The following is a 24403-nucleotide window of genomic DNA, read 5'->3' as shown; positions in this document are numbered from 1 at the left end:
AATAAAGAGGGTCGGATGCAGATGTAAAGGCAAGGATTGGCAAAGCAATGGCAGCACTTCTACAACTGAAGAACACATAGAACTCAAAACAACTGTCAACTAACTTCAAAGTGAGAATCTTCAATACGAACGTCAAGACAGTCCTACTGTACGGAGCTGAAACGTGGGGAACTCCTACAACCACCGTCAAGAAGGTACAAGTATTTATCAACAGTTGTCTACGCAAATTACTCAACATTCACTGGCCGGATACTATCAGCAACAGCTTTTTATGAGAGAGAACAAACCAGCTTCCAGTTGAAGATGAAATTAAGAAAAGACGTTGGAAGTGGATGGAACATAAATTGAGGAAATCACCAAACGGCATCACGAGGCAAGCCCTAACTTGGAATCCGGAAGGGAAGCGGAAAAGAGGAAGACCAAAGAACACATTATGTCGGGATATAGAAGCAGATATGAAAAGATTGAATAACAACTGGAAATAACTGGAAAGGATTGCCCAGGACAGAGTTGGATGAAGAATGCTGGTGTGCGGCCTATGCTCCACGACGAGGGGTAACAGGCGTAAGTAAGTAAGTGAGTATTAATTACAATAGAAAGTTAAGCAAGAAAAATTTAGTCCAAAAGGCGAGAACAGATTCGGAGAATGAAAAGTATGAATGGACAATAAACTTAATATTTGGACGAAAGTAAACGATCAATAAAACTCAACCATGAAACGTAATGATTCTAACCATAGATTATGATTATTTCTTAGATCTTGACTTAAGAGTCTGTACTATCCGATATTTCTGAGAGTACGTCAATCACTTCACAAAATGATGATATATGTTTTAGCCAGCCAGTATTACTCTCGAATGCCACAGCCGTCTGACACGTTATGCATTTACGGCCTCATACATAAGCTTACTACTAGTACTAATGCTTACTAGTACTAATGCTAGTACTAGTACCAAAATCCGTACATCCGATATATTGATTACACAATAAGTGGGCTTTTTTAGACAGTCTATGATGAACCAAGAATAAGGGATGTGAAGCGGACTATTAAATAGGGTGGATAAGGTTATAATATTTAGAAATTTATCTCTTAGACTGTTGATTTGAAGTGGATCTTCAGATGATGACATTACTAATACTTTTACAACTTCAATAGCTTAACAAGATGAATAGTTTTAAGCAGCTTAAAAGATATTAGTCCATCTGAAGATAGTTACTATTATAGATAACCTTAATATACTCAATTTCTGATTATTGGAAGATCAAAAAGGGTTAGATATTATCTAGTGTATAGTTTATTCCACAGACATGTTGAGAGAGTAATGTGTGTAAAGTAGAATATTCGACTCTAACGTGGTGTCAAAATTATATTATATTTAGTTATACCCACAAAACAATGGCTTTACAATTCATCGAGAGAACAGCTCTCATTCACTACGAGGAAACATTCGATTAGGCCAACAACATGGAGTCTTCTTCGACACTACGGTGTGCCTGAGAGATAGTCAACATCATACGGAATTCCAATGATGGATTACACTGCGAAATCGTGCATAGAAGACAGCTCATAGACTTGTTCGAAGCAAAGACCAGTGTCAGGCAAGATTGCTTACTCTCACCCTCTCTCTCCTGATGATCGACTGGATCATGAAGACTTCAACATCTGGAGGGAAGCAGGGGATACAATGGACAGCTACAATACAGCTGGACGATCTAAACTTCGCGAATAATCTGCCTCTTCTATCGCACACGCAACAACAAATGCAGGAGAAGCCGACCAGTGTAGCAGCAGCCTTAGCAGCAATAGGTCTCAATATAAACAAAGGGAAAAGCAACACTCTCCGATACAACACAACATGCATCAATCGAATTACACTTGACGGAGAAGCTTTTAAGTATTTAAAACCCTTTACACATCTGGGCAGCATCATTGATGAACACAGTAGATCTGATGCAGATGTGAAGGCGTGGATCAGCAAAGCAAGAGCAGCATATCTACAATTGAACAACATCTGGAAGTCAACTCAACAACCGTCAACCAATACCAAAGTCACAATTTTCAATACCCATGTTAAGACAGTTCTACTGTATGAGGGGCGAAAATCTGGAAAACTACGAAAGTCATGGTCCAGAAGATACAAGTGATTATTAACAGTTGTCTATTCAAAATACTTGGATCCGTTGTCCAGGCACTATCAGCAACAGCCGACCATAAGGTGGAATAAACCAGATTTCAGCGGAGGAAGAAATCAGGTAGCGCTGAAGGTGATACGACACACATTGAGGAAAGCACCCAACTACGTCACCAGGCAAACCCTAACTTGGAATCCTGAAGGCCAAAAGAGAAGAGGAAGATCAAAAAACACATTACGTTGAGAAATGGAGACAGACACGAGAAGAATGAACAAAAGTTGGATAGAACTAGAAAAGAAGGCCCAGAACAGAGTGGGTTGGAGAATGCTGGTCGGCGGCCTATGCTTTATTGGTGGTAACTGTCATAAATGGAATGGAATCGAGTGAATACAAGTGAAAAACATATTTATATTTTTACTACATTGCACTTTTTCAATGTTTAAATTTACAAATCAGGATGATTATCAATATAAGATTTTGAAGATTGTTACGTTTAAATTGATATCACGAATAGATCAATGTTAGACCACTATTGAGAACCTGGAAGTACCAGACATCGGTTTCGTCCCAGCATAGGACTCTTCAACACTGCACATCCATTCATAATAACAATTTAAAATCAAGATAAGATATAAATAGTTCAGTCATTTAGTCAGCTACAACGTAGGACCAGGCACATTTATGCATCAGTCCAAGTTGCCATACCTCATTAGCACAACAAGATCAACACCGAATTCATAGAAGTAATTAATTTAGTGATGGTAGTATATAAAAAATAGGTTGTATATAAAGATATAGTATAGGAAGGAAGAAAGTTATGAAGCAATTTTAATTTCAAGGTTTAAAGGAAGATAAAGAGTGTATACACCTACGCCATTGTGATCGATTCTGAACCATGTCACACAGAGTCTCCAACCATTGGTTACGATAGTCACGCGGAACCCAACTCAGTAGTCTACATCTACTAACATGGCTCAGACTAGAAGTTAGTGACTTCAAGTACTGATGCTACGTTTTTAGTTTGGTCGCTCCTAACTTTCTTCCAACCATCCCCTACACTAGTCAGCATCGCTCATCGTGGTAATCGGTGTTCAGGCATACGTACACCAATTATAATAAGAAAACTTAGTTATTTGAAACAACAACAAAAAAATTCCACATATACTTACTTAAGATTATAAAAATGATATTTAGTTGATCGTTTTGGTAAGGAATTGGTTAAATAAAAGAATTTGATACGTTTATTTTCACGTAGGATATTAATGATTTTCAATATATCATTTTCTCCTTCATAACTTGCAACTTCTAGAAAGTCAATCAATCATAAAGGTCTATATAATAGCTGACTATGTTATGCAGTTTAATATTGATATATTAACAAAAATTAATTATGGTATACTTACTCAGTAACAAAAGTACGATTTCATATACATATTTCTAAAAACTTGTGTTACTGTGATGTATGCTACTGATGTTGACAGATATAAGTAGTATGTATCATCAATTGAGAGTGAAATGCCTAGTGGCAGAAGGTTAAGAATATCAAAGAGAAGAAAATGAGAACAGAGAGTGATCGGTATGGAAACGAAGGAATAATCAAGTCTGGGTATTTTCTAAATAAAGTATTTACTGTATGGTTCTCAGGTTTTACCAATATATTTTGCAATGTTGACTTATGACGTTTGGCTGTCATCACTGTGTTCTAGTTGATAACATGGAGGAGGTCACCTCCTTTCTATCGACAAGAAATGATGCTTGCAGTCTACTAAGAAACATTTTCACTTCCAGAAAAGCCTATTTCACTTCTCTGCGCAACACCTAATGAACTACCACTAAATCATGTTAAGTTTACAAATTTTGAATGCTACGAAGAGCAAAATTACCCGAAATGATTTGTCAAGACAACCAGTGGGTTAAAAATTTTATCCTCGAGTTGCAGAAACAAGTTGTCAGGTATACTTTTGGAGATCAACTTCATGCCTAGCTGCGTGATCGAATAATTGCAGGATTTACCATACCAAATCTTGGAAAAATAGAGCTCATGCAAATTCTGAGGTGTTCATTTCAAGATTCTAGGACTGTGTGTGTTAATTACACCGCAGTGCATGAAACTGACTTCCAGGACATCAAGAATTCTACTACATTACTTAATTATCCCAATCCGATTCGTGCTCAAGGTTATAGGGATAGGCGTTTAGTTGATGGCAATCCTTACTTACGTACTTAATCATACCAAATACTTTCACTGCGGCAAAATGGGACAAATTCAGTCGGTTCGTGAAACCACTAATCAATTCGAAGCGAGTAAAACTAAACTTTGATTCAGATCCCACAAATTCGGGTGATTTTACTAATCATATACTACCCTTTCTTAAAACTACAAGTAATTCGCTTCATATTCAAAGACAACTATATTTCGCCAGGGGTGCCATTCAAGATTTTATCATTGATACCGGTAGTATTCAATCCATCATTTTAGTTGTAAAGTTGAAGTCATTAAATCTCGACGCCATAGTTAAGTCTAACAAAGTTTCTATTGTTAGTAACAACGGCCATGAAATTCTTGTTTTTGGGTGTTGTAACTTAGTAATTACAGATGATAAATCTTAAATCTTAAATTGCAAATTTCTCACCACTGGTTGTGGACCATCTATCTTGTGTCTGGGAAATTTAGGGATGCTCCAGGGTCAGTTTTCCTTATTGACCACTGAAGACGGTCCTAATGAAATACTCGATAACTTGTTAAATACGTGGTAGAAGTGCAGAGGATTACGCATAACTTCAAATCCCTCTCATTCTAATGCAAAAGCAAAAGATGGCAAGATCCTGAAAACAAACATTGATTCTATCACTGCTGCGAAATTCATGGACCCGGACAGGAGAACAGACAAGGTCTGTCAGCCTAGAATCACTAGACTTTACACAGAAAATCAATGATAAAAAAATTGTCAAAACGAAGAAATCTTCGTTTTTATATAAAGCATTCACAGTCAGTTGATGTTACAAACTATCGAGGAACTGATTTTCCACAACCAACAAGAGGTCTGCTTAAGATGATTGATAAACCTATGGTTCATATTCAAGCCAGTCACAACAACCGAATACATTACAAGGGCCAAAGTGAGTTTGTTTCAAATTCTGTTGTTCATTTTGAAACTGATGAGTACATTTTAGATTATAAAAGGTCTATACATATTACACAGATCACAGACATGATGGACCTATGGAGAAAACTAATTACAAAAATAAGGCGTCCAGTAGTGTTCAAATTACCTCAAATTCCGCCATTTGAGGTGTTATTAGTTAACATATGAATTCAAAAGCTTTTAATTTTCATAAAAATACACGAACTCTAGAATGGAAACAACATTTAAACAGCCAGAATGAAGCAATAAACCATTTATAAAGCATTCATGAATAGATCTCAAATACTTACCATCTAGTACTTCTGAAACGGAACAAGTACCTTTTTGGAAATAAAAATAAGATGTGAAACAGAGTACACTATATGTTTATTTAAAAATTACCTGGATGTGCTCTGTATGGATGAGACCTAAGTAAGCTACTAGGTTTAGGTTTTTCACCTCCTTCGACTAGTTCTGAATTCGACAATTTCTTCTAAAGGAGCTTTATAGAACTATGCACCTACCTCCGGCAAGAGCGAAATTTCTGGACTTTGAGGCACAATACCCATTGATGGTCGTTCTCTGTCGATAGGCATGACCCTACGGATCTTCTCATCCTTGTGGAAAACATGAGAGTCAGTTGCTAAAAGTGATTCACGCGCTCTCTTTTGTATTGATTCAGGTTTGTTGAACTCCTGAAATTCCTGTAACTGTGACTGAAGAATACATAAATATCCCCATAAATAAATAGTTCACATTACTAAGGGTTCAACGAAAGGATGTGCTGGAATAGAAAGCCTTTTCGCTTGAGCCACGGTGGGCTTCTTAAAACATAACCTTTCTTTTATCCTATCTTCTATATTCAGTCTAACATTTACATCCCGCGTAACCATCTATTTTCGATGATTGACCCTGTTTTGTAAATTTACCAGCCTAATCTCTATAACGCTTAGTAATATGGCGTATTAAAACAAAATGCCACTAATTCAATCTTGATTCGTAAGTTATATGTATCTCGCATACAAAATCTTAGCGTGACTAGTTGTTTAATAATAAACTGACCCTCATACTACATTTTTTACTCACAATCCCTTAGTATAAAAAGATGCTCAAGGAACAAAATGAATAGTAGAAAAACTGATCATTAAATCACTGTCCTCTCAAAGTTACTTTATGTACAAGCAGTCTTCCAAGTTCCGGATAGATGTTTTCAGTTCTTCTTGACGAAACGAAATTATTTGACCGATTTTAGGCTTTGTTCTTCACACTACCGTATAATTTAGGCCGCCACTTGATCTTTAACAGGTCCATATTTCATACTACAGACACAACATGAATGAAAAGATATTTTCACCTTCTTTATGCCATATGATTTGAACACCACGATCATGCACAAGTTCTCCTTTCATAACTACTTGGGTATGGTACATATTACTGGATATTCGAGGCTTTTTAGATAAGGTTTATGACTAATTGAACCAAATACCTCATTCTTAAACTAATTGAAATTGAAGAGAAATCTTCCTGAAAAGATTTTCTACAAACTAACGCACAAGACCTGAGCTTATTTTTTCCCGTCATCTTGTAGGTAGCTATTTTGAAATAATTTTGGTGTCATATGTCAGCTACATTGAATGACGGTTAAAGTAGATAGAATTAGTTTGGTAATGGGCTCTTCATACCAACCACAGGAATTGATTGGCAGTCCCTGATTACTTTGTAATATTCTGTATGGATATTCATCACGTCATATATATGCCTGGATCCTAACTTGTCCAACATATTCCTGACCTTTATTGTGTGATAATGAACTCTTGGGTAGATATAATCATGTACTAATTTTTAGCCCCAGATTAAAACAATCCATATAAATGATGATGTCAGTCCACTTCATACTCTTTCTTATAAATATTTTTTTACTTTCACAAAATTGTTTCAACTCCATAAACATACGGGTTAGAAACAGTCCGATTCGATCTTTTTTAATTGCCAAACTAATATGGGCCTAAAAATGCCATAGGAATTCGGAGTTTGATAACGTCGTTACACGTTCTTAGTTACTTACGTATGCCTGTTACACCCAGTGAAGCATAGGCCACCGTCCAGCATTCTCCAACCCACTCTATCTTGAACCTTCCTTTCTAGTTCTGTCTAATTTTCGTTCACTCTTCTTCCGCTTCTATTTCTCAAAGTAGGTGTCCTTTGGCCTTCAAGATTCCATGTGGGGGATCGCCTTGTGACGCAGTTGGGTGCTTACCTCAGTGCGTGTGCTATCCACTTCCCGCGCTTCTTCCTGAATTATTCATCTACTGGAATCTTGTTTGTTCTCTACAAGAGTAGGTTGTTGCTGATAGTGTCTGGACAACCGATCCGAAGTATTTTGCGTAGACATCTATTATTACACACTTGTATCTTCTGTATGATGGCTTTCATAGTTCTCTAGGTTTTCATCCTTCATACAGTAAAACTGTCTTGACATTTGTATTGAAAACTATGACTTTGGTGTTGGTTGACAGTTACTGAGTTGACTTCCAGATGTTGTCCAATTGTAGATATGATGCTCTTGCTTTGCTAATCCACGCCTTCACATCTGCACCAGGTCCACCGTTTCCAGTAAGGATACTGCCCTGATATATAAATGATTTTACATTGTGCAAAGCTTCTCCGTCAAGTGTGATTCCATTGGTGCGTGTTGTGTTGTATCGGAGAGTGTTGTTTTTCCCTTCGTATATTTTGAGACCTATTGCTGCTAAGACTGCTGCTATACTGGTAGTCTCCTCTTGCATTTGTTGTTGCGTGTGCGATAAAAGAGCTGGATCATCTGCTAAGTCTAGATCGTCCAGTTGTTTCCTAGTTGTCCATTGTACCCCATGCTTCCCTTCTCATGATCCAGTCGATCATCAGGAGAAAGAGAGAGAGTGAGAGTAAGCAACCTTGCCTGACACTTGTCTTCACTTCAAACGAGTCTGTGAGCTGTACTCCATACACGATTTGGTAGTGTAATCCATCATTGGCATTCCGTATGATGTTGACTATCTCCCAGTCACGCCGTAGTGTTGAAGTAGAGTTCATGTTGTTGTCCAATCCACGCTATCAAATGCTTTCTCGTAGTCAATGAAGGTGATTTAGAGTAATGAATTTCATTCACATGATTGCTCCACAATGATCCGTAGAGTTGCGTATTGGTCTGTACACGATCGATCCTTATGAAATCAAACCGGTTGATCTCGAGGCCAGGCGTCTACAGAGTCCCTCATTCTGTTTGACAACATCTTGTTGAAGACTTTTGCTGGTACTGAGAGAAGAGTGGTGCCTCTGTAGTTATCACACCTGCTGAGATCGCCTTTTTTGTTATTTTGATCAGAAGTTCTTCTTTCCAGTCTATTGGTACTTGTTCTTCATCCCAAATCTTACTGAAGAGAATGTAAAGTATTTCTGCAGCTACAGCTGCTTTCAGTGCCTCTGCCGGAATGTTGTCTGACCCTGCTGCTTTGACGCTCCTGAATTGTCTGATGGCCATGCTGATCTTTTCAATTGTTGGTGGGCCAACATTGATGGCGAGGTCGGTGGGTGCTGCTTCGATGTTGGGTAGGTTCGGTGGAGCTGGTCGATTCAAGAGTTCCCTAAAGTGCTCTACCCACCTGTTTCACTGTTTTTCAATGTTGGTGATTACTTTGCCTTCCTTGCTTTTCACTGGTCGTTCCGGTTTACGATAATTTCCATCGAGCTTCTTTGTTGTATTATGCAATTGTCTCATGTCTTCATTCCTTTGCAGCCTTTTCCGCTGTCATTTCCAGATCTTCCATATATTCACGTTTGTCAGTTCTGATGCTCTTCTTCGCTTGCTTGTTTACTGCTGTGTATTCTGCTTGTGCCTTGGCTTTTTCTGCTCTTGTTCGGTTAGTATTGATTGTTGCCTTCTCGTTCCTCCTTTCTTCAGTCTTATCTAGTGTATCAACAGTGATCCATTCCTTGTGATGGTGCTTCTTTTGGCCCAGAACCTCATGACATGTTGAAATGATTGCCTCCTTGATCCCTTTCCAGTTGCTTTCCATAGCGGTTCCTTCTCTATTGAGTAGATCATGAAAGGCCTGGAACTTATTGTTGAGGGATATCTTGAATTTGTTGCGTTTGTCAGTATCCCGAAGAAAAGCTGTATTAAACTTTTGTGTTGTCCGCCCCGTTGTTCAGTGCTTCCTAAGTTTTAATTTCATCTTGGCGACCAGCAAGTGTTGATCTGATGCTATATCAGCTCGTTTCCTAGTTTTTCACGTTCTCCATCGTAGTCCTGAACTTTTTGTTAATGCAGATATGATCGATTTGGTTCTGTAGTGTGGTCCGATGAAGTCCATGTAGTTTTGTGAATGCGTTTGTGTGGGAATATAGTGACGCCTATGAACAGTTTATTGAATGCACATAGGTTTGCAAATCTCCCACCATTTTTGTCCCATTCTCCTGGTCAATCCATGTCGTCTCATGATATTTTCGCGTCTAGTGTTGTCCATTTCATCCTTGGCAGTTAGATCTCCCATGAGAATGATCAAGTCCTTTGTTGGGCATTTTTCTACGATTCACTGCAGGCTATCGTAGAGTTGATCTTTAACGTCTTCATTGTAGTGGTTGGTCGGCGCATAGAATTGGATGAGGTTCATTGTAATACTCCCTATATTTGTTTTGAAAAGGGCTTTGACGATCCTTGGTCCATGAGATTCTCATCCTATAAGTGCATTTTGTGTTTGTTTGAACATCATCAGTGCAACGCTTTCTGTATGTGAAGCGCTTTCTTCTTTATAGCCGGAGTATATCAGTATCTCTCCTGAAGCTAGTCGTTGTTGTCAAATGTGTTTCACTGATTCCAAGCAACTCCAGGTTGTATCTCCTCATTTCTGCAGCAATTTGAAAGACTCTCCCAGTCTCCCACATTGTACGAGCATTTCATATGCCTAGATAAATGGATGCTCTGGCCGTCAGAAGTGGCACCAGACTCGTGACTTCCGAAGGAACTCGGCTTTCATCATGAGGGGTCATAACTCTTCTAAATGAAGACTTCTAACTTCCAGGGCAGAGTTCAAGTGCTTTTCTGGTTGTCATTTTTTGGCGACTTAGTTTTCTACGGGATGGGGTCACTAACCACACGTCCGACCCGCCTCCTTTATCCTGACTTGGGACCGGCAGTAGCCCCCGTAGGGTCCACAGGTGGAGTTGGCACTAATATAAGATCCATTTTGAAGGTTTTGTGTGAGAAAATCTCTCCATGCATACATTTGCAACTTGTTCTTAATGGTTTCTTTAGTTGTACATTTTTGATGCCATTTGAGATTGTAATGTTTCACTTCATAACAGTTTTAGCATTTTCTCTTTCGCTTTCACTAGGTTTCTATGCTTCTTTCTGAATCGTATCCATGTTGTTTTAGATAACAGTTAATCTTGTCGGCAGCCATTTGATTGTTTCCCCTTTGATTGTGTCGCTTGAATCGACTAGGATCATACATTTTGGTTGTGAATTGAAGCACTTTCCCAGAACTGAAAACACTTTGTATTATAAAGCAAAAAATTGTTATCTTTTGAATGGAATTTTACTTGATCTATCCAGAAAGGATGAAATTACACTTTTTTTTGCGTTCGATTGATTATTGTGGGAACAAATATTGGTTGAATAACTGAGTGGTAATATTTGTTTAGAACCGTTGTTTCCCTAATCACCTTGTTCTGAATTCGATTGGGATACGCGCGTCTCTTCTCACCCAGACAGTTATTCTTCAGCCAAACCTAGTTTGGATCTTACAATAATTTAACACCTTTATGATTGAAAGATATCAACACAGTCAAATCAGAAGTCAGGATGTATTTTCGGGAAGCTTTCGATGTTTTGAGAGCCGCTTGACTCAAGCCAGCTAGCAGTTTCAAGGGACGAAAAGCACGGAGTAGCCTTTAGTGATTTAGTGCTAATGCGTGACCTAGCGCTTTCAGCTAGGGCGTGTCTATTAAAACCTATGAGGTTAGCACCCATTTCAAAGACTTACGGAACTATTTATTTTGGGATTTATTTATCCACACAGGCCCTTCCGAAACTGACAGATAAGTGGTGCAATTTTATTCAAGTAAATATCTACCATATCGGGTTGAAACCTGAGTTCACCAATAATTAACAGTGAAAATTTCGCCATCTTCAGCAAGGTCAGCAAGTAGTACCACAATTTTTGCATGACAGTTTCTATGATAATGAAAGCATTCCTATGCACTCCAAATACTCAAGATGTCATCGTGTTAGAACTCTGTGTTTTATTGGGATGAATGACAAGATTGATAAACGTCTGTCTAAATAATAATTAATGAAGATACGTGGTGGAAGAAGTCTTATTATAAAATGTGTCCGACAAATAAAATAAACATCATACATTAATAAACTTTTTACTGCCTCATAGAATCGTTGGTTAAAAATATACATAAATTTTTGGTAATAACGAGTACCACCAATACGTTTATGGTTTTAACTATGTCAGGCTTACAGTTTTTTCTGCTAAAATCGTTCATAGTTCTACAATACTGACCACGGTTCAATGACGTATTAAGCGATGAAATATCACAAACTACATTCAAAACGCCAAAGAAAACGGAGGTTTACTCGGCTTTTTTACTCAATTGTACGCTTCCTATTACTGGTACTTAAGAGAATGGGCAGCTGTTTTAAATTTTGCTTCTTTTTTTCCTCCATTGAACAAACTTTTGAAATACTTTCCTGTGCTTTATCTGAAAATTCTACAGGTTGTTCAACCTTCTTAGTTTTTACGGTAATAAAAGATTCTCATGAACATACAATGTCTTGTTCCAGAATTCATCTAGAGTTGTAGTTTTGCCCATGTCAACAGACATACTGCTTCTTGCCACTGAAAGCCGATCATTGGCCGGCTGCTCTATTCTTATGCACACCCGAGGGCTGATGAGAAGTAAGAAACAAAATTCTGATGATATACTAGATAGAGATCACATAGCAGTAAAAAAATTGATGTTTGTGTCTATGAGTAGTAAATTTTCAAGTCCTTAGTATTTTAACACCAACAAACCACTATATAGTCAAGTGGCGTGTTTACATGATCGTTTGTTTTGATATAAAGATTATCTCAAAAATAACCTCATAGTAGTTGGCAAAGGCCTCAAATAAAGTGAGCACACCTATGTGACTCAGAGGAAAGTCCTTAAAATGACATGAAATAAATGGATTATTTCTTCATTGTTTCAGAAGCTTCCAAATACGTAAACAATTCTGAAATTACCTGTGTTGGGGTGACAAGAAAAGCTCAGGCAACATTAAGCACTTTATCCAATCAGCATTTAACTGGAAGTTTTGCTAGAAACATTGCGAAGATGAAAAGTCACATGTAGAGTTTCTGATTGACTGAATGCTTCACTGCTACTATGTTTAGTAGTATTCTACAATTTTCGGGAAAACCCAAGGACTTCTAAAATACTATAAAAGCCCTATATTTTCTGTACATAAATGGACCTTTGGAGTAAAGTGTTTCCCGCATACTTTGCGCCTTTTCTCTCTTGTTAAAGTGGCGATGTAGATTTACCTTGGTTGGGGGTTACAAGACTAGTGTAGACCATCAACGTAGATGATCTATTTCGAGTGATTGGAGGCTTACTCAAGTAAGACGGGAACGGTGTAACGAATAAGCTAACTTCGAAGTCACACCCTGCGACCAGCACCTTGCGTGGGTTGCCCAATCGACGTATCAAGGGACCATGGATGCTCTTGAGAATGTACAATATGAAGGACGTTATTAAAGGAATATATTAGTTAAAGTAGATACAAGCGAAAGTAGAACCACTGCCACATCGGCCAGTCCCTGGCGTATGACAAACTGATGCGCGTTGATTATCCTTGACCTTGACGGGGATCGATGATCTGTTCGATATTTAGTGACCCAACTGCCGGATGATTTGGCTAGGGTTCAGTGACATTTCACTGGCCCTATACTAGCTTAAGATCCGAGTATAGCGTTTACTCAGCAAGACTTCTCAAACTGCATATAGCTCCAGACTGCTAAATCTCGTCCACTACTGTGGTTTATTGACATATCTGTCTGCTTTTATTTTGTCTTGTTTCTTCTGAAATCATTATGCTCTTCTTGTTTCCGAGACATCCACAGTTTTGACATATTGTCTAAGACAATGATCGTTCCATAGTATGTATGTAAGTCCCTTTTCTGTATGGGTTTGTAAGTATGTTTTTGCATGTATGTGAAAATCCTCGATGTATCTACTTTATATGAAAAACGCACAATTTTTAATTTCTTTTTCTTATATTTGGATATTCCCTTCATTTATTAGTTCAAAAGTAGATTATTAATGTTCATTTTACTTACAATTCGGTATTCTAAATGTGTCATCTTATTATTGGTTTGTTATTAAATGTTAATTTTGCTTTAGATACTTTTTAAATTGGGTAGATGGAGTGTAGATGGCGTCGAGTCTTGTTTGACTATGATCACCACTACAATAATACTTGGTCCCTTTGATAACTCGCAAACCAGAAGACTGTGACCGGTCCAGATAGAGTATATTTATTTGCAATCTCGTGGTATCAAATGAATACCAAGACGCGCCAAAGATTACAGGCAATAAGAGCAGAGCGTAAGAATGTCCGAACCAACAAGATGGACAGCGGAACGAAAAGTGACTTTGATACAGTTAAACAACAATGAGTACAGTAAAACAATCACTGATACAATTGGTTATAATAATAATTGTTTCCATTACACTAATCGCGTTCTCGTCAAGAAAAGCAGGTCACTACAGACGTTTTGTTTCTTCGGATGCGAATTGCTACTGTTTGAGTTGATTGAACTTAAAAAACTAACTTCCGTAGATTGTTGGTGTTCTTTCTGATGGACAAGTAATCTATTTACATCAGTTAAGACTTTAATCACTAGGTAAGTTTTGGATTTCCACCATGCTACTTTCTGTTAAATAATTTTTCAGCTATAGAGCCTGGTGTCGACAATAATTTAGGTACTTTGTAATCCTTATGATTAGAACCGTACCCATCCCAATCATTGTGTTTTGAATATATCTCTGAGAAAGAACGTGTGTCTAGTGTATGATTTACAGGTATGTAGAATCCGACCTTTATCGGTCAGGATGAGTCATGTTATCCATCTAAAGCATACACTTATTTAAAACTGCTTCAGTAAAACTAAATGGGTGATTTCCGACCCTATGAATTACTTTCATATGAAGAACTATCAAGCTATTGCCATCTACATTTTCACGAAGGTATGAAAATATTTATTTGCCTGTCCAATCTTATTAAAAGTTTATAGCTGTACGTAATACGAGTCGATAATTCACAAATCAGTTGACTGCCAAGTCAATTACCTCACTACATAGTTGATCACTGGATCAATCTACTGAATAGTTATCGATCATTAATTCATTCCACAAATCACATCATGAGCATTTCGTACATTCACTTTTCCTGGCTCGTGATTTGACCAAACGATTTGCTTGACTGAAATATAATGTTTGAATTCACTTCCTAATTAGACTTCGCGTTTTGTTACAGTCGGTAATCATGATAAGAAGTTGCCTCAATAACAAATTAGCTTGCAATAAAGTGTTGAATTACTTCAATTTCTTAAAGACACATTTGGTTCATCAAAACTAACAATGAAACTTATAGTATGAATTTGATTTTATTTCTGATATATCTATATATTATTGTACTAAAACATTCTCACTACCTCCTATATGTTAAAAGAGACTGATCAAACTGACTTTCTTTACAACTAACAACATGAAATTACGAGATTTAAGACTATCTCACTTAGCATCTAAGGTACTAACTCTGCACTTCATTTTGCTGTCGAACTTTACCAGGAAGTTCACATTACTTTTAATTTGCATGGAATATGTATATAGCCTCGACTGTCATGTCATTTTTTGATCCCTAATCAATACTCAAAATTAACTAAAATGAAGACTATAAATTGGCGAGACTATAACTTATGAACGATCTGTAGTGATCTAGTTTTATGACGAGAACGCGATTGGTATAATGGAAACAATTATTATTATAATCAATTGTACCAGTGATTGTTTTAATGTACCTGTTTGTTTAAGTGTAAAAAACACACACATTCTTCCATTGCCTGTGACCTTGCATGAACTCACATACGCTCGGTAGTTCTGTTTGTTAACTTTGTCACAAGATACAGGCGGCCTGCTTAAACATCTGGGCTACCTGTTCCTGTCATCTATATATTTCAACAAGTTATCTAATATTGTTTGTTTTAATACATCATTATGGCTATTAAGCACACAACCTATTCCGGTGCGTTTCTGAAAACTGTACAACCTTTCGCTGTAAAAGTTACAAAAGGCCTAATCAGAGATGTCGTGTTTGCTGGGAACATGCAGCCAAAAGAATATACATTATTCATATGTCGATTGACTGAACTGCTGATATTCAACTGGCGATCACTGAATGTTTATCATCAGGAGCAACGAAGAAATAAGAAAAGTAAACATGTTGAAATTCTTTATGCTGAGAATTCGATTTTGTACCAAATAATATAATATTGAATAAAGCTAATAATAATAATCTCGGTATTCTTTCGATACCACGAGATCACCAACAAATATACCTTATTGCATACACCAACTGCCTTCTCGTTTTTGACTTAAGGAGGGATTCAACTCAATATCTGGCACGTAATCTTCTTGTAGTGGTGACCATAGTTAATCGTTGCTCGACACCAGCTACAGAACCAACCAGGTATAAGATAATAGGTCACAGATTTTGCCGCGAAATTCACCCATCCATTTGATTTAATGGGGTTTCGGCATTATAACTGATGTCAGTTCGTGATGGAAACCATATATCTAATTCCTAACTTTGACGATCAACTGTATATCACAGTTCTAATTCCTCACACTGCTTTATGACCCTCATTTTGTTCTAGTAATTAGGTGGACACTCTCAAGGTCACTTCAACATCTCTCGAAAGTCGTCCATAAATTATAGTCTCACCTATAAATTATAATTAATCTATAAAGCATATCTAGCATATTTGAATTGAATACAATAATCGTTGAATTTAGTATTAAATAACTTGACATCAATTATTGCTGGTATGTTCAGAACAATTAAAACAACTCATTGAAGACAATGATGAATGGTTGCTTAATTTCATGGATTGGTTAAAGCTAGACATTAGCACCGTTGGATGCTGCCCAGCTCAGTTGTCTATCGGTTAAGTGCTCTGGCGCGAAACTTGTAGGTCCTGAGTTCGAATCACGCGAGGCGGGATCGTGGATGCGCACTGCTTAGGAGTCCCACAATAGGACGAAACGGCCGTCCAGTGCTTTCAGGTTTCCCTTAGTGGTTTAACTTCAATTGACTCATCATCTCAATTATATAAAATTAAAACAACAATTAAATAATATAATTTGTTTTCTAAATTTTTATTCATATAAACAAATATGATCAAAATACAAATGATAATAAAGAAGAAGAAAAAAAAACAAAAACAAGCAAGGAAATGTCTAAATAAAAAAAACATTTCAATATGAGAAGTACTTTGAAAGTAAAAAATAATGTTCAATATTACAATTTAATATGAAACAACCAGAATCCATGGTAACGTATGTTTGAGAGGTAGAATGTTGAACATTGGATTTTCTATTGAACATTTAATCAAAATAAACATTCATTGAACATTGAACAGTATACATCTGAAATATTTTCTAATATAACTTTATTATTATGAAGAGGTAGGCAGACCGAAACCCGACTCAAACATCTTTGTCGTACCTCCTGAATCATAAGACTATAGCATTCTTCTCTAAAAGTACCTACTAGACTTCAAAATGTTACTATGACTGGAAGGTTATGAAGAGGTAGAAAGAAAAATGAAAGGAGTATTCAACAACAACAACAATAAAACAAAAAAAAAACACAAAGTACATTCATTTACATAGAATATTGAACCATTGAACAAATGATATGATTATGTACATCCTTTTGAATATGGTACTTTAACTGATTCAAAGGGATTGTTATGTAATATGTATAATATGTAAATACTTATTACGTAATAGATTTATATTATACAAAGAGTTGTGGTAATATTAATCGACTTAATCCACGTTTTACTCTATGATTACCACAAAATAATGCACGCATTTGTTGTTCTGAATTATAACTTCTTAATTTGGATGTAGTTAAACCTAATAAATTAGCTAATAAATCTGTATTGACTTCATATAATGCTAATACATCAACTAATTTCATACGTTGTGGATTAGATAAATAACCACATGTTGGATTACATTGTGGTATTAAATGATCAATAGCTGGTGTATATTTTAATGGATTATTGGTGAAGTAGTTCGATTGTATGGTACTTTTGTTCTTGCTGTTGTTGTTATTCTTTGAAGTATCATCATTTGGTATATTTTTACATAAATAAGCACCTTGTATACCATCTATTGAAAATAATCCACATGAATCAATGACATGATACATGGAGGAACTTGATGATTGTCGGAAGATTGAATTGATATGTTTACGTGGTTTTTTAGATTGTTTGATTGTTTGACTAGGTCTAGTCATTGTTAATGCATATGGATAAGATTTGAGGATAGTAAAATCATTAAAGTTAAATATTTTATCATCATTTATGAAACTGTCGATTGGGCTACGTTTAAATCTTTTAGGATATTGATTAAGTAAATTAACAAGACGTGATAAAAAGATAAGTGTTGAATTTGTTACTGTAGGAGTAATTGTTGTTGATGTGATTTTAGTCATACTTTCTTTTAGGTCAGATTGTTGATGATTCTTTGCATTCCATTGTTGAGCTTTAAGTAAAACATTAGGGTAATGTATTGAGAAATATAATAATTTTTGTTTGACCCAGTGTCTGAAATAATAGCAGGAAAAAGAAAGTAGAATGGTAATTGATATGTGATATAATTTTAAGTTTTTTAACAGTAATATTGATGATGCTGGACAAAAATCAAGTTAGAAATAAGAATCATGAATCATGTGATTGTTATAAGATTTAAGGATGATTACTTACTTACTTACGCCTGTTACCCCTCGTGGAGGAGCATAGGCCACACACCAGCATTCTCCATCCAACTCTGTCCTGGGCAATCCTTTCCAGTTCTTTACAGTTGTTATTCATTCTTTTCATATCTGCCTCTATTTCCCGGAGTAATGTGTTCTTTGGCCTTCCTCCTTTCCGACTCCCTTCCGGATTCCAAGTTAGGGATTGCCTCGTGATGCACATTGTTGATTTCCTTAATGTATGTCCGATCCACTTCCAACGTCTTTTCCTAATTTCCTCTTCAACTGGAAGCTAGTTTGTCCTCTCCTACAGAAGGCTGCTGCTAATGTTATACGGCCAGTAAATCTTGAGTATTTTGCGAAGACAGCTGTTTATAAATACTTGTACCTTCTTGACGATGGTTGTAATAGTTCTTCATGTTTCAGCTCCGTACAGTAGGACTGTTTTGACGTTCGTATTGGAGGTTCTGACTTTGAAGTTAGTTGACAGTTGTTTTGAGTTCCATATGTTCTTCAATTGTATAAATGCTGTCCTTGCTTTGTCAATCCTAGCCTTTACATCTGCATCCGATCCTCCTTGTTTATCAATGATGCTTCCCAGGTACATGAATGTTTCCACATCTTCCAGAGTTTCGCTATCAAGTGTGATTGGGTTGGTGTTCTCCGTGTTGTATTTGAGAATCTTGCATTTTTCTTTGTGTATGTTAAGGCCTATTTATGCAGAAGCTTCTGCTACATTTGCTGTCTTCGTCTGTACTTATTCGTGTGTATGAGATAGGAGGGCTAGGTCATCTGCCAAGTCTAAATCATCTAATTGATTCTGAAATATCTATTGTATTCCGTGTTTCCCCTCAGATGTTAAAGTCTTCATAATCCAGTCAATCACCAGAAGAAAGAGGAATGGGGAGAGTAGACAGCCTTGTCTGACTTCGGTCCCTACTGGAAATGCATCTGTCAGCTGTCCTTCATGCACGACTTTGCACTGCAGTTAAAAGATGATACTGAAGTAACTTTAAGTAGAGATATATAGTGGTTAGTAGTAGGATTCAGGATGCCTTTATTTAATTTTGTTTGAGACTCATCAGCTGAATGTACTACCATCTCAGACTTGATAATCATTCCGAGATTAGAGTCCAGTACATTTCACTTTAAATGTCATCTTGTTATCCACTTAGTTACCGATCCTAGATAGACAATGGCCTGTATAATGGAATTAATTTTATTTCATGTGGGACGAATAAAACAACCAATATACATGGATATTGAAGTTATTTATCGAATAAGTTTCAAATTGGTCACCGGATTAAGTGACTTGACATAAACTATAAACAAAGATGAACAGTGGTTAGAAGTGGAATCCAGCTTGAAGAGCGTTTCGTCCTGTTTGGGACTCGTCAGCTGGCTGTACCTGCATCTCAGAGTCGATGTTCACTCTAGGATTCGAACTCAGTACCATTCGCTTCAAACGTCATAGCGTTATCCACTCAGCTGATCAATTGCACTCCTAAAAAATTAATGGAAAGTTTCAAATAAACAATACCCAGTGAATTCAAACTTCACCTAATTGCAAAAGTAAGTTGCTATCAGGACTCAGTAGCTAAGTGGATAACGCGATGGCGTTTGAAGCGAAATGTACTGGGTTCGAGTCCTAGAGTGAACATCAATTCTGAGATGCAGGTACATCCAACTGACAAGTCTCAAATGGGAGGAAACGAGCGTCCACGATTCCACTGCTAGCCACTATCCATCTTTGCTTACAATGTTGTTCGATTTCAGTCTACAAAATTATGACCTTGAAATAAACTTTTTGGCGCATATCTTAAACAAAACTCAAACTCTTATCATTCTTATTTATGTATCATTCAATTTTATCAATTTTGAATTATTCACAATCATAATAAATTGTTTTTGAACACATAAAGGGGGTTTCAATTTCCGTATAGCCAAGGCTTCGATAAACCTAAGTATACGTCCTTGAAGGCTTTTGTATAACACTGAGCAATCGTGATTTGCAAATAAGGGTGGCGGAACACATACCTAAATGGCTGCAGAACCAAGTGAATTCCAATGGTCAAATAAGATCACAGGATAGACAAACATCTTCCTCCATTGCGAAACATTTGGTTGAAACTGGTCATAAGGTTGACATTAAGTCAGCGTTTGTAGTGTTGTACAAAAGCCTTCAAGGACGTGTACTAAGGTTTATCGAAGCGTTAGCTATACGGAAATTGAAACAATCATAATAGTAATCAAAATGAATATGAATTCAAACTTACTTTTCTAATTCAATATCCCATGATTTGATTGCATTCACTAAACTTATTGTTCCAATCATTTTATGTACCCAATTACTGGATTTTGATCAATGAATAAAATTAAAAGAAAGAGATAAGAATATTAGTATTATGGAGAAGTTTACTTTTATCATTCATATTATTATCAGAAGAGGGTGTTGTGGAGATTTTAGCTATTCGATGGTTGTATTCATGGGCCAATTGAAGCTGGACCATTATGGAAAACCTGGAAGCACTGAACGGCAATTTCGTCCTAGTATGGGACTTCTCAGAAGTGTGTATCTACGATTCTGCCCGTGAGATTCGAACTCAGAACCTATCGGTCACAAACACAAACACTTAACCTCTAGTCCACTGGGCTGTGATCCAAAGGTGTTCATATCTAACTTTAACCAATTCATGAAATTTCACCACAAAACGCTCTTTCCTGGGGTTCTAGTGAGAAGTGGTGATCAGTGGAGTTCATCTGGGTCTGTTGTGATATAGGAACTCATTGAAGACAATGTTGGACGGTGAATTGTTATTATTATTATCAATCTATACTACCTACAGAAATCAAGGCCATTTCGTATGTTTACGTAATACGATCACTGAATAGTAATCAGTGTGACATTGTTTATTTCTTACTATTGATTGAATTCTGTCGATAAATTTACAGTATGGTGATTATATTAAGTCACTTGGTGCTGCAATATGCTTTGTTGGATGTTATAAAGATTAGAAGTTGGCTATAAAGAAGTCTCACATTGAATCTACTCCTGTCAGTAAGTGGTAAATCTAATAATGACAACATTTTTGATATAGCTTAGTTTTATGAGTTGGATGTTTTGGTCGTGGAGTTTTCATCGTTATTCTGAACAACATCATCAGTAAAAACTTCGGGTAGAAGTGTGGTGACAAAACTAATGTACTTCACAGAGTTCGAAAGTGAGTCATAGGAAAATTAAAACTGAGCTACATGGATAGTACCACAATTTTGTGTTTTATCTTATAAATAAGAGGTAATTTTGACATAGGTAATGCAACGATAATAGTTGAAAGCGTGAGTCAATTGAAGCTAGACCACCAAGGAAAACCTGGAAGCACTGGACGGCCGTTTCGTCCTATTATGGGATTCCTCAGCAGTGCACATCCACGATCCCGCCTCACGAGATTCGAACCCAGGACCTACCACTCTCGAGCCAGAGCACTTAACCGATAGACCGATAATAGCCGAAACTAATTCTCTTTAATTATTTATATAACATAAAGATTGGTAACTAAGTGATCGAACCACTGGCACTTTCTATCTAGTCAGTCTGAGAGTGTATTTAATTACCATGAACAAACTGTTAACCAGATAGCTCTTATGTTTTTAATAGACAATAAGAATTCATATATTTTGGATGGATTCCATTCAATATTGTACGATGGAACAATCGTTTGAAAAAACCCAAGATATATTCTCTGTTTTATTAAGTTTGTAACAAAGCATTAAGCAAACTAGCGAATAATAACCATTCACTCGACAGAAGGGGGGTTATATCATCATAAAAAGTGTAAATCATATCCAAGTATTCAAACGTCCACCTACTTACTTGAACCAAATGAAGGTTATAAACCAGTGTAAGGAATTAGAATTATGATTTACAGTAAATCGTCAGCGTTAAGAACTAGATTTATGGTTTTTATCACGAACTGATACCAGTTATAATGCCAAAACACCATTAAACCAAATGGATGAGTGAATTTCGCTGCAAAACCTGAGACCTTTAATCTTATACTTGATTAGCTCTGTAGCTGGCGTTGAGTCGCGGTTGACTATGATCACCACTACAGTAAGATTACGTGCCAGATATTGTGTTTAATCCCTTCGTAAGCCAAAAAACCAAAAGGTAGTTAACAGATGCAATAAGATATATTTGTTGGTGATCTCGTGGTGTCGAAAGAATACCAAGATAGTGATTAATGGTTTTTATCACGAACTGACATCAGTTATAATGCCAAAATGCTATTTAACCAAATGGATGAGTGAATTTCGTGGCGATATCCGTGACCTGTTATCTTATACGTGATTGGTTCGTTCATAGATTATAGTCTTGCTCCTCGTAACTCTTGGCTTTGATTATCTCTTACATGTCTGTCATTGCCTATTTCAACTCATTATTTCCAGAAAATATGGTAAATATTTATACATCATTAGAAGGGGGTTTTGTGAAGATTTTAGTAATTTTATATAGTTGAAATCATGAGTCAATTGAAGTTAGACCACAAAGGAAAACCTGGAAGCAATGGACAGCCGTTATGTATTATACGCTCACTAGTGACTGGCTCCATGAGGTATTTCCTGGAGTTCTAGTGAGAAGCAGTGACCAGTAGAGTTCAAACCACGTCTGTTGTGAGATATCAACTCACTGAAGACAATCGGTGAACAGTTGCTCAACTTCGTGAATTGGTTGAAGCTAGACATTAACACTATCGGATGCCGACTCAGTGGTCTAGTGGTTAGGCGCTTGCGCGCGAGACTGATAGGTCCTGATTTCGAATTTCGTTAGGCGGGATCGTAGATGCACACTGCTAAGGAGTCCCACAATAAAACGAAACGGCCATCCAGTGCTTCCAGGTTTTCCATGGTGGTCTAACTTCAATTGACTCATGATTTTAACTATGAAAATAAACTTACTTTTTGGTTAAAATCTCATGATCTAGACATGATGGAGCGAATACACCTCTATATAAACGAAAAAGAGAGAAAAGAATTTTGGAATGAGTAACCCTTCAACTGAAGGTTAAACAATGAAATATAAATTCAATATTGAATATTTATTCCTGAAATTGGAAAACCTATTTGATCTTTTCAGTAATAAATTTATTCTCGAAGGAAGAAAAGTTTCCACTTTTTTTCAGGTCAAATCAATTACTGATCAGTTATTCATCTGAGAAGACATATTATGCAATTCAGTTGGTATTTGATCGTCGTAAATTGTGAATCTCCCACACGTAACTTTTACTTACATTGAATTGTGGTGTTTCGTTTTTTCATCTTGAAATTACATAAAAGCTAAGAGGTCGAAACTCATAAGACTTTAACAATAACATTCACTGTGAACCCGAGGTACGGGGTCCGAGTCCCCTATGGAACATAAACTCTGTTAAGATAACAGGTAGGTCTTAGTGTTAAGAGGAAACTAGCACAAAACCTAGTTCCAAGATTCTCCACTTTTAAATTTTGTTTATTCAATTAGTATTTTGAAACTCTGATTAATTAAATCATTTTCATTCTTATCTATAATGATCATTATTCTTAGACTTAATGAAGAATAACAACGTAACTTAATGAACTGAAGCTTATCACAGTTGATTGATCACTGGGTGGTGACCAATGTCATGCGTGTCAAGTCCTTCTTAGTGCTGATCGAATGCTATTGATCAAGTTGCAATGTGAGCACTAGTCTAGGTGGCTCGACACTGCGTGCACTATGTTGAGATAAGATGGTGGTTGAAGGTGGTCAACAGGAAACCCTGGACACGGGTTTCGTGCTACTTGGCACTGGTCAACAAGGTGTACCTGTAACCTTGAGGGAGCTGGTGCTCCCTGACGGATTCGATCCCGTGTCACTCAGCTTCACACTCAGAGACGTTACGACTGAGCTATTCGGGCCGCGACCGACCTCCTGTAGGACTGAGATTTAATCACAATTGATTGATCAGCACTAAGAAGGACTTGGCACTCATGACATTGATCACCACCCAGTGATCAATCAAATGTGATTACATCCCAGTCCTACAGGAGG

At 36.9% G+C, this 24403-nt stretch overlaps 2 protein-coding genes across 2 annotated transcripts in view; both read right to left on the bottom strand.

Moving 5' to 3' along the window:
* Window positions 1-13651, bottom strand: part of Smp_130810 (hypothetical protein) — a gene marked incomplete at both ends in the record, with an annotated part of 126151 nt that extends 112500 nt beyond the window's left edge. Inside the window, 4 exon segments of the mRNA XM_018788974.1 lie at window positions 3303-3438; window positions 5661-5751; window positions 5783-5974; window positions 13628-13651. Of these exon segments, the coding sequence (XP_018654464.1) occupies window positions 3303-3438; window positions 5661-5751; window positions 5783-5974; window positions 13628-13651 (443 nt within the window).
* Window positions 13652-17370: 3719 nt separating this feature from the next.
* The window catches only part of Smp_015820 (putative notum), a gene marked incomplete at both ends in the record, with an annotated part of 28333 nt that continues 21300 nt past the window's right edge, over window positions 17371-24403 (bottom strand). The window contains 2 exons of the mRNA XM_018788973.1: window positions 17371-18187; window positions 20613-20687. Of these exons, the coding sequence (XP_018654463.1) occupies window positions 17371-18187; window positions 20613-20687 (892 nt within the window). The remainder of the gene's footprint in view (window positions 18188-20612; window positions 20688-24403) is intronic.

Source organism: Schistosoma mansoni, chromosome W (genome assembly GCF_000237925.1).
Source record: "Schistosoma mansoni strain Puerto Rico chromosome W, complete genome".
Lineage (NCBI taxonomy): Eukaryota > Metazoa > Platyhelminthes > Trematoda > Strigeidida > Schistosomatidae > Schistosoma > Schistosoma mansoni.
The sequence above is the reverse complement of the archived record's forward strand: the minus strand, read 5'-3'. Positions and strand labels throughout refer to the sequence as shown.